The sequence below is a fragment of the Drosophila rhopaloa genome, unplaced genomic scaffold (genome assembly GCF_018152115.1).
Source record: "Drosophila rhopaloa isolate 14029-0021.01 unplaced genomic scaffold, ASM1815211v1 contig_3, whole genome shotgun sequence".
NCBI classification, from domain to species: Eukaryota; Metazoa; Arthropoda; class Insecta; order Diptera; family Drosophilidae; genus Drosophila; species Drosophila rhopaloa.
Genome location: NW_025335123.1, coordinates 5,621,657 through 5,632,220, shown reverse-complemented (window position 1 = coordinate 5,632,220; position 10,564 = coordinate 5,621,657). Strand labels below are relative to the sequence as shown.

General features: G+C 41.0%; 3 protein-coding genes across 4 annotated transcripts; 2 read left to right on the top strand and 1 right to left on the bottom strand.

Moving 5' to 3' along the window:
• Positions 1 to 463: 463 nt before the first annotated feature.
• LOC108039548 (39S ribosomal protein L3, mitochondrial) lies at positions 464 to 2,355 on the top strand. The gene is made up of 4 exons (XM_017116588.2): positions 464 to 578; positions 637 to 742; positions 804 to 1,336; positions 1,860 to 2,355. Exons 1-4 carry the CDS (start codon positions 541 to 543, stop codon positions 2,278 to 2,280), a joined length of 1,098 nt encoding a protein of 365 aa, XP_016972077.2. The 5' UTR covers positions 464 to 540; the 3' UTR covers positions 2,281 to 2,355.
• Positions 2,356 to 3,031: 676 nt separating this feature from the next.
• On the top strand, positions 3,032 to 10,185 carry LOC108039553 (DNA-directed RNA polymerase III subunit RPC1). 2 transcript variants are annotated; one of them, XM_017116592.2, is made up of 7 exons: positions 3,032 to 3,178; positions 3,233 to 5,091; positions 5,157 to 5,302; positions 7,816 to 8,233; positions 8,292 to 8,727; positions 8,788 to 9,823; positions 9,880 to 10,185. In XM_017116592.2, exons 1-7 carry the CDS (start codon positions 3,135 to 3,137, stop codon positions 10,084 to 10,086), a joined length of 4,146 nt encoding a protein of 1,381 aa, XP_016972081.1. In that variant the 5' UTR covers positions 3,032 to 3,134; the 3' UTR covers positions 10,087 to 10,185. The 2 variants fall into 2 exon arrangements, with proteins under 2 accessions (XP_016972081.1, XP_016972082.1); XM_017116593.2 differs by lacking the exons at positions 3,032 to 3,178; positions 3,233 to 5,091; positions 5,157 to 5,302 and adding an exon at positions 7,472 to 7,568.
• On the bottom strand, positions 5,888 to 6,896 carry LOC108039554 (brachyurin). Its single transcript, XM_017116594.2, has 2 exons — positions 6,729 to 6,896; positions 5,888 to 6,662 (listed from the first exon to the last, which is right to left on the bottom strand). Exons 1-2 carry the CDS (start codon positions 6,831 to 6,833, stop codon positions 5,934 to 5,936), a joined length of 834 nt encoding a protein of 277 aa, XP_016972083.1. The 5' UTR covers positions 6,834 to 6,896; the 3' UTR covers positions 5,888 to 5,933.
• Positions 10,186 to 10,564: the final 379 nt, after the last annotated feature.

Sequence of the window (10,564 nt, the reverse complement as noted above, 5' to 3'; positions counted from 1 at the left end):
GCCCTATTTGATGTGATCAAAAAAGAAATATATATTAAAATTAATTATGACGTCGTAATTTTTTCTTGTGAAATTATGATGTCCATATATATATTGTACGTAAGGCCGTCTACCTTACGGTATTCTACATGTTCGCCTTGCGCTTTACGATATAGTAGGCTAACTTCCACGAAAAGTTGATAAATTTTGAATCAGCTGTTTCTTAATTATAAACTGAAATCCCAAACTTCAATGTTGACAAAAAATATATGTGAGTTTTCACTTTTATTAGACAATGGCGAAATACGTAGTTTTCAACAAAAATGCTTACCAGTCCTGCATTGTTAAATACATAACTTTTCGGGAGTAAAATGAGAATGCAACAGCTGGCAAACAGCAGATCAAAATTCGTTATAAGAATACCCCTTACATTTTGTGATGGTAATTTTATGGTATATTTGGTATATTTTATGTTATGAATGGTTATTTTTATCGGCGGTCACACTGTTGTCTAGACCAGACCGGCTCGTTTTATGCATTATTGAATTATATTATATAAGTATGATGCGGAGTGTTATCCACCAGTTATTGGGTCTAAGGTTGGTACAATAATTGTTGGTAACAGAACAAACAGTTAATTTATGTTTCTTCATTCAGGCTCAGCGGTGGCTGCGGTGTTACTCTTACGCAGGTGCGTGATAAAGGCCATTTGAGCAGACCCCGACTCCGGAATCCCCAATGGTTTTTGCGCAAAGAAGTCACAGTATGTTGTATATACTTAACCATATTTAAAAAAGCTATTCATGTATGTTCCAATACTACAGAGATACGATGATCATTTGACAACAGAGAACAAACAGTTTGTCAATGAACTGGGTGGTGTAAACTTCGGCGTTCCAGCAATCAAAAAAGATGTCCAGGAGAATTTGATCAAGACCAAAGATGCAGCCACGAACGAGGTAACGTGGACCCCGGGCTTAAGGCGGTGCGGCCTGATAGCGCGCAAAATTGGCCAGTACCCCCTCTGGCTTAAGAATGGCGAAAGGATACGGACCACTCTGCTGCAGATCGCGGACAACCATGTCATTAAATACATTCCTCCGGAAGAGTATTTACCTGCGCAACCACCCAAAGTCCACAATTTAAAGAAGCGCGGTTGCATTCTGGTAGGCTCGGAGAGCACAAATCCCGCTCTGCTGACCAAAGAGTACACTGGAATATTTCGAGATTCGGGTGTTGGCCCAAAAAAAAACCTGGCCAGATTTATAGTTTCTCCAGAGGCTGAACTCGTCCCCGGAACTCCCTTAAATGTAAATCACTTCGGCGTTGGTGACTTTGTCGATGTTCGCGGCAAAACGTAAGTATTTATTTAAAGATGTATTATTTTTTTAATCTCCAGCTTACCTAGTAGACATGTTTTTATATGTCTTGGAGAGGAGTGTATACTATAGCTGTAATAGGAACAATATTTTATCAATTTTTGCTAAATTTCTCTTTAATTTAAAAATGTTTTAAAAAACAAATACAATTCTTCGTCCCATCAATGAAGTCAATCCAATCATATAACTTATAAATAAGAACTAAGAAAATAATACAGGTACAACTTATCTTTGAAGCACCTAATATGAGCTCTAATAAAATTAGTTAAATTAAATATGAGAAGCGATTATATCACAACTGGAATACTAATTGGGTTCCAAGCTGGACAATTTTATTTAAATGTTTTTTTTTTACTCGACAACAACGGTTGCACTTTAATGAAAACTTAACTTCTCAAAAACGTCCAAAGAGAAGGCTCGGAGAAGTCTAGTTTTGTCAGCTAGTGCTAGTAAATTGTTAATTAGTTGCATTTAACACATAGTTAACATATATTTTTACAGAGTTGACCATGGTTTCCAAGGTGTTGTGAAGCGTCACGGCTTCAAAGGAATGCCTGCATCTCATGGTGTTACCAAGACACATCGTCGTGCCGGCAATATCGGCGGAGGTGGCGAAAAGGGTCGCGTCTGGCCTGGAACAAAGATGCCGGGACATATGGGTAATCGGTGGCGTATTATCAAAGGCCTTCGTGTGTGGCGTATCAACACAAAGTATAACGTGATGTGGGTGCAAGGAAGTTCAGTGCCCGGCCCCACCGGAGGTCTGGTGTACATATACGACACTATATTGCCACTGCGAAAAAATAAAGAAGCTCCGCCATTCCCAACGTTTTTCGGGGAGCTGCAGCAAACTTCCGATGATGTATGGTATGAAAAGGTGCACGACTTCAAGAATGGGTCTATAACATATGAAAACGAATAACTTTAGTACTTAAGGTATTATAGAAATCTTGTCTGTTGTTTTGAAAATAAAAGAAATCTAATTTTTATATTATAATTCCTCTGGGAGTCAAGTCTTGATTAATTTTATGAACTCTTCAGGAGTGAACTTAAAATAGGCATTTGTTTGTCCTTGAAATTAAAAAATAACTCCCAGACACGTGAGCACATAACAAGTGCTTAAACCAACGGGATGCTTTCAGCTGAAATGTATTAATTTTCATCAAAAATTTTATAAATGAAATGAAAAACCATCAACATTGAGGTAATAAATGTCGATAATATATAAATACATTGGGACTTTTTAATTTAGTTAATTTATAAAGTGGCTTTGATTTGCCTTTGGCGAAATCTCACCTTTTTACAAAGGAAACACCCGTATTATTTTATTTATTATTTATTATAAATATTTAAAGCATAAGTTGTACAGTTTTTAAAAAGAGTATTTTTATTACGGACTCTATCTTAAGTGGTTGAATAAAGACATTATAAACTATGTTTATGAATATCTTTAAACACAATACTTTACAAGGTATAATTGTCTACTAATTGGTAAATTCGTTAATTGCGAATATATTTCAAATATATTTTAAAATCAAAACCGCTCGTATTGAACACCGTTAGACTTTCGCCGTAACTCCGTTGCTACTTTGACGCGCACATGATTTGATTAAGAAGGTGTATCGATATCTTATCGATGTGCTCTGGAATGTATTCAAAAGTCTAGGCGCGGTCACACTAAATCAAATTTAGGAAAATCGTGCCGGTTAATTATTAGTAAACAAATATATTAAATTAAATACATTTAAGTGCGCCCACTTTTTTCCAGCTGGAATCATGCCCAAGGAACAGTTTCGCGCCTCTGCGCTGAACAAAAAGATGTAAGTCACAGCTTCCTTAGATGTAAATTAAAAAATTAACCAATTGTACTTCAGTTCACATGTGCAATTCGGAATCAGTGGGGCGGATGAGATTCAACAGGAGGCCCTTGTGCGGATAATCTCCAAGAATCTGTACCAGGCCCAGAGACAGCCGGTTCCCTATGGAGTGCTTGACCGCCGAATGGGGATCAGCACGAAGGATGCCATGTGCGAGACCTGTGGGCAAGGTCTGAACGAGTGCATCGGTCACTTTGGCTACTTGGATTTGGCACTACCCGTTTTCCATATCGGTCATTTTCGTTCCACCATTAATATCCTACAGATGATATGCAAGGCATGTGCCCAAGTGATGTTGAAGCCCGAGGACAGGCAGCTGTTCGAGAAGAAGCTGCACAACCCGAACTTCTCCTATTTGGGAAAGAAGGCCTTGCACGTGCAGATGCTGGCCAAGGCCAAAAAGGTCACCAAGTGCCCGCATTGCGGTTCCCCAAACGGTGGTGTGAAGAAGGGTCCCGGGCTCCTTAAAATCCTGCACGATCCCTACAAGGGGCGCAAAGTGGATTCTCTCTTTACCAGCAATATGAACGAAATGCTCCGCTCCACAGAGGCGAATCGAGATCTCAATCTAACGCTGGGTAGCTATAGCACAGCCGAGGAACTTACGCCGCTCATGGTGCTCGACCTCTTCGAACAGATTCCCCAGAGCGATGTGGCCCTATTGGGAATGTGTTCGCACGATGCCCACCCAAAGCATCTTATTGTGACGCGAGTCTTTGTGCCTCCCGCCTGCATTCGCCCCTCAGTGCTGTCTGAAGTAAAGGCCGGCACCACGGAGGACGATTTGACCATGAAACAGAGTGAAATCTTGCTCATCAATGATGTAATTCAGCGTCACATGGCTACCGGCGGAAAGATCGAGCTTATACACGAGGATTGGGACTTTCTGCAGCTTCATGTCGCTCTATACTTCCATAGTGAAATCAGCGGAATCCCCATCAATATGGCACCAAAGAAAACAACGCGCGGAATTGTTCAGCGACTGAAGGGAAAGCAGGGTCGCTTCCGCTGTAACTTATCTGGAAAAAGAGTGGACTTTAGCGGGCGCACCGTCATTTCACCGGATCCGAACTTGATGATCAACCAGGTGGGGGTTCCAGTGCGAGTGGCTAAAATACTGACGTACCCAGAGCGCGTTAATCCAGCAAATATGCGTCACATGAGGGAACTAGTACGCAATGGACCAAGCCTGCATCCCGGCGCAAACTATGTTCAGCAGCGAGGATCGAGTTTCAAGAAGTACCTGGCCTATGGCAATCGAGAAAAGGTGGCGCAGGAGCTGAAGTGCGGTGACATCGTTGAACGTCATCTCCGCGACGATGATATAGTACTGTTTAACCGTCAACCTTCGCTCCATAAGATGTCCATTATGTGCCACCGCGCCAAAGTGCAGCCACAAAGGACATTCCGCTTCAACGAGTGTGCCTGTACACCTTACAACGCCGACTTTGACGGTGACGAGATGAATCTGCACTTGCCGCAAACGGAGGAAGCTAGAGCTGAAGCGCTAATTCTAATGGGAAACCAGTCGAATTTGGTAACGCCGAAAAATGGTGAGATTTTAATTGCCGCCACACAGGACTTCATCACTGGAGGCTACTTGCTCACGCAAAAGGAGGTGTTTCTTACCAAGGAAGATGCCATGCAGTTAGCCGCATGCTTCTTGGCATGTGAAGACTCCACCATGCACATAAAGCTGCCACCACCTGCTCTTCTCAAGCCACGTCGACTGTGGACAGGCAAGCAACTGTTTAGCTTGCTAATGCGACCGAACGACGACTCTGAAGTTCGCCTTAATATGGTGAACAAAGGACGAAACTACACGCGAAACATGGATCTGTGCAGCAATGACTCATGTGAGTAGTGCATCCTCCATTAATATGTGTGGAGTAAACAGCGAGTTTATTTGTTCTGTCGCCAGGGATTCACATACGCAACTCGGAATTGATGTGCGGTGTTATGGATAAGGCTAGCATGGGCTCTGGTACAAAACAGTGCATCTTCTACTTGCTGCTAAGAGACTTTGGAGAACTTCACGCTACTAAGGCGATGTGGAGATTAGCAAGGGTTCGTATGATTATTTAAAAACTGAACTTAATTGAAAAGAAAATAAGTCTTGATTTATTGACTTAAAAGCTAATCACTACCTCATTAATGCTGAAAGTTAATTAGTTGAATTATTAGCAATATTTGGCAAAGGCTCTACTTTTTTGAGTTCTAATAAATATTTCATTGATATAAAATCGTAAAATTGTCCTTTCACCTGAACATAAGGTACGAAAGATCTAAATAGGATAACAGCCAAAAGCCATCTGTTTTCCCTTAAAGTAATTAGTAAACTAACAATAGTAAGTCCTTTGAAAGATTCTCAAAAGAGATCCTATTTTAAATAAAATAACGTTACGGGGGAGCTTTATATTGGATTCAAGAAATTCCTATATTCCGTAAACATAATTATTTTAAAATAAAACTTTTAATTTGGATATTGGGCGGAAGATTGGTCGTTTTAAGAAAATAAGAATCAGTTTATATAATAGGGTGTGCACGTTGAGTTTTTTTGTTTTTTTTTTTTTTTTGGTCATTAGGTCATTTGGTTACACAACGACGCTTCCTTTTTACCAATTAACTCAGCAGGTATAATTACACCAGTGATTTGATATGCCCATGTTTTATTATTTCTTCTGCTTTAAGTCAGATTTCATACAGCATTGCCTGTTGTCTCGGCAATAAATTGAAGAAAGGAAGTGAGACGGACGTAGCCAGAGGGGTAGCTGGCGGTGCACTGATCTTCAGCGACGAAAGAATTAATGCCGATCTGCTGCCATTGTCCGCTGTTGGTGTTGTATGCGATGAGGGGCCCGCCGGAGTCGCCACTGCAAATGGACATGTTGCTTCCTCCGACGCCCTTGCAACACATAGTCGAGTTCACTACGACGGCAGCGCCGAAGATGGGTAGGCACTGATCGTTGCCAATGACCTCCACTTGGGCAAACATCAGTGTTTCCGAATAGTCAAGGTACTCGTCGTCCATCAATCCAAATCCTGCCACGACTGCTGTAGTGCCCACAAAATTGTTTGATTGCTCGGACTCTGTCACTAATTGTATGGCCTGAACGTAACTGGAAAACACTAGTGGTTCTGGAAGCTGTATCAGTGCCACATCGTTATTCAAATGTTCGTTATAGTTTGGATGGACAAAAATATTTGTGGACGTCATATTCTGGGCATTTTCATTGTTAAGCTGCACGCTTCCAAACATCAAAAACAAGGAGTCGTGGCCGGAGGCGCAGTGAGCTGCCGTCAGTACCCAGTTTGCAGAAATAATGGATGCTCCACAGAGTAAATCATCCCATTCGTCTCTTTTCAAGATGACTTGCCAGGGAAATTGACCAATTTTAGCTTGACTTCCGGATATAATTCGGCCTTGCTGTTGAAATTAGACTTATGAAGTATGCCATTTTTACATACTGGTGTTGACCACTGCACTACTTACAATATCCACTGAAGCCCTTGCAGCTGGTTCTTGGGCGGGCAGGCCGAAAACCATAATCTGAGCCAATAAAATTAGCATTAGGGATTTTTTGAAATGTATCCCCATGGCTTGGCCGTCGTGCTTTATTGTCTGTCGGAAGTTGGCTTTTAATTTCACACGTCTGTTTTCCTTGACGCTCAGTAGTAGCTATCTTTTATCTGTATTTTGCACGAAATTTTTTAACAATGTGACTTTCTGATAAGATTAACTGCTAACTTAACTTACTAAATACGACGTGTGTCTTGCTCTTACAATAAGGAATGATAGCTTCACTAATTCGCTTGTTGTTAAAGTTGACTTTTAATTGCTTCCAAGAACATGCACTGTTCTAGAATTGGTTTGTGGTCACCCGATATTTTTAGCGGCCGTTAAAATGTTTGTCTATAAAGGAGTCGACATATCATTCGGTAGTTGGACGGTTCAAGCCCCGCAGCGTCAGAAAATATATTTTCTTTTATACCCTTTTAAAGGGTATTTACATTTCTGGCAAAGTATATGATATCTTTGATATAGTATATATTCTGTCCATTATCTTATGATTAAACAATTTATTATACGAGTGCCACAAATGAAAAGTTCGTTTCCCATTCATCATCCAATTGACATGCCAGTGCAAAATATCTTATCGATCATTTTATAATGCTATATTGAAATAGTTACAAAATTACCATCACTTGATGAAAAATGCTTGCATCCTTTTTTTGAATAAATTGTTTACTGAGCGATCCCACTGTCATGCAAACATGGAGTTCCCGGAAATTAAAAAGAATAACAATTGTGCACTGTGGGCTAAAAAAAAATGTACGGGAAAGAAATGTGGCTTTATTTTTCTGGAGCTTTTACTTATTGGAGTTTACATTTTTGTTGTCACCTTACAAATTTTACAGACTGTTTAAAAAAGATTGGACCCCTTTTTATATAAAGAAGAGGTTATACTCATTAGCATAAACAACTTTGTTTGCAGCACTTTCCTTTGATGTAATTTTTAGAAAATAAAAACAAATTTAATTCTGAATGCTACAAACAATAAAGTAAATATTCTTTTCAGATCACGTCGTACTATCTACAGAACCGAGGCTTCTCATTTGGAATAAGCGACGTCACCCCAAGCAAAAAACTTCTGCAACACAAGGAAGTGTTATTAGAACATGGATATTCAAAATGCAATGACTATATCGAAAAACTTAAGGCGGGTACCCTGCAGTGCCAACCTGGCTGCACCCCAGAAGAGACTCTTGAGGCCGTGATGTTGCGCGAACTGTCGGGAATCCGAGAGCAGGCTGCCAAAACATGTTTTGCAGAGCTCCATCCCACAAATAGTGCGTTGATAATGGCGCTCAGTGGATCGAAGGGCTCGAATATTAACATTTCCCAAATGATCGCTTGCGTTGGGCAGCAGGCGATAAGTGGAAAACGAGTGCCCAATGGCTTTGAGAATCGAGCCCTGCCCCATTTTGAAAGGCACTGTAAGTATAAGAAAGATTCGGCCTGAAATAATTACTAACACTTTACAATTTATTCCAGCTGCTATTCCGGCGGCAAGAGGTTTTGTGCAGAACAGTTTCTACTCCGGCCTCACACCAACGGAGTTCTTCTTTCACACAATGGCCGGACGAGAGGGATTGGTGGACACAGCTGTGAAGACGGCGGAGACTGGATATCTGCAGCGACGTTTGGTGAAGTGCCTTGAAGATTTGGTAGTGCATTACGACGGCACTGTGCGTAATGCTGTCAACGAAATGGTGGATACCATATACGGTGGCGATGGCCTCGACCCAGTATCAATGGAGACCCGAAACAAACCAGTTGATCTAGTCCATCAATATGACAATCTGCGTGCTCAACATCCACATGGCGAGCAACGTCCGCTTTTGGGGGCCGAAATTCCTGAGACCTTAGAATCACTTTTTAAGACGCCTGAATTCATAGAATCCCGAGATGATTTTAAAGTAGATGTTAGGTAAAAGTAGTTTCTTTAAACTAATTAAAATTTATAAACATTTCACGTGATATATTGCAGAAACCATATAAATACTGTGGCCAAGCGGATTGAGCAATTGCAGAAACGCTATGACAAATATAAAGACATTTGCAATCAGATCGAATGCATCACCGCCGATCAGCTGCTTAAATTTTTGCGCCGAATTAATGATCGATACAACCGAGCTGTAAGCGAACCTGGCACAGCAGTTGGAGCTATTGCAGCGCAGAGTATTGGAGAGCCAGGAACCCAAATGACTTTGAAGACGTTCCATTTTGCTGGCGTTGCCTCTATGAATATTACACAAGGTGTACCCCGTATAGTTGAGATAATTAACGCGACGAAAACAATATCGACGCCAATCATAACTGCTGAGTTGGAGAATAGCCATAGCATGGAATTTGCAAGACAAGTCAAGGCGCGTATTGAGAAAACAACTTTGGCAGAGCTATCATCCTATGTTGAAGTTGTATGCGGACCTTACAGCTGCTACCTCGCGATCGGAATCGATATGGCCAGAATTAAGCTTCTGGGTCTCCACATAAACCTGGACACAATTGTTTTTAGCATACTGAAGTCGCGTATGCGGGTTAAGCCGTCCCAAGTGCAGAGTGTTGCGAAACTATCGCGAATTGTTGTGCGGGTCGAAGCCACGCGTACCTCAACAATAAACGCAGAGCTGGCGCGTCTGGCCCTCAGTCTACAGAATGTCGTGGTGGCGGGCCTACCGAACATCGCCCGTGCAGTAATTGCTGTGGATGATGCGAAACAGCCTCCTACATATAAACTTTGCATCGAAGGCTACGGACTTCGCGATGTCATCGCTACATTTGGTGTGGTAGGCGAACATACCCGCAGTAACAACATTTGTGAAATATATCAAACGCTGGGGATAGAAGCAGCCCGGACTATCATTATGAGCGAGATCACAGAGGTTATGGAGGGCCATGGCATGAGTGTCGATTGGCGCCATATCATGCTCCTAGCCAGCCAAATGACAGCGCGTGGCGAAGTATTGGGTATCACTCGACATGGTTTGGCCAAAATGCGCGAGAGCGTTTTCAATTTGGCATCGGTAAGGAGATTCATTCAAGTTTATATTCATTTACTGATTTTATATTACTATTTCAGTTTGAAAAGACGGCGGATCATTTGTTTGATGCAGCATACTACGGTCAGACCGACGCCATTAATGGGGTTTCAGAACGTATAATCCTAGGGATGCCCGCGGGCATAGGTACCGGTATCTTTAAGTTGCTACAACATCATGAGGACAAGCAGGTTCCTCCTATTGAACCAACTATATCCAGTTCTCTGAATCTATTGCCGTGCATATAAGAAGCTGGCCTTCTTAGCGTATCTTTGATAATTTAGTTATTTTTTTAATGATTTACATTGTGTTTTAGTCTATTAAATACATTTTTTATAAAATATGAATTTGAAATAATGCTTATTTAAAAATTGGGTGTTTCTATAAGTAAAATGAGAGATGAGGTTGTATTTCCTTTTTCATTATTTCAAGAAATTGAAAGCCCCATCGTGTCTCATTCTAATTGATGAGTCTTGGCATCTTCTTCTTTGAGTTCGATCAAAATAATACTCATAAAGATATCTAGGTGTCTTAAAGTCTTTTTAAGCATTAACTTTTCACCCTACAAAAGATCGTTAAATCGTCGCACTGGACTAAAGACAATATCTTCTTGTCTTCCATAATATATTCTCGTTTTTGTTTTTCCAGATTTTTGACACGTTCCTAACATCTAATAAACCATTTTTTCCATAGTTCTAGTTTTTAGTTTAATCAAAAAACCGAAAC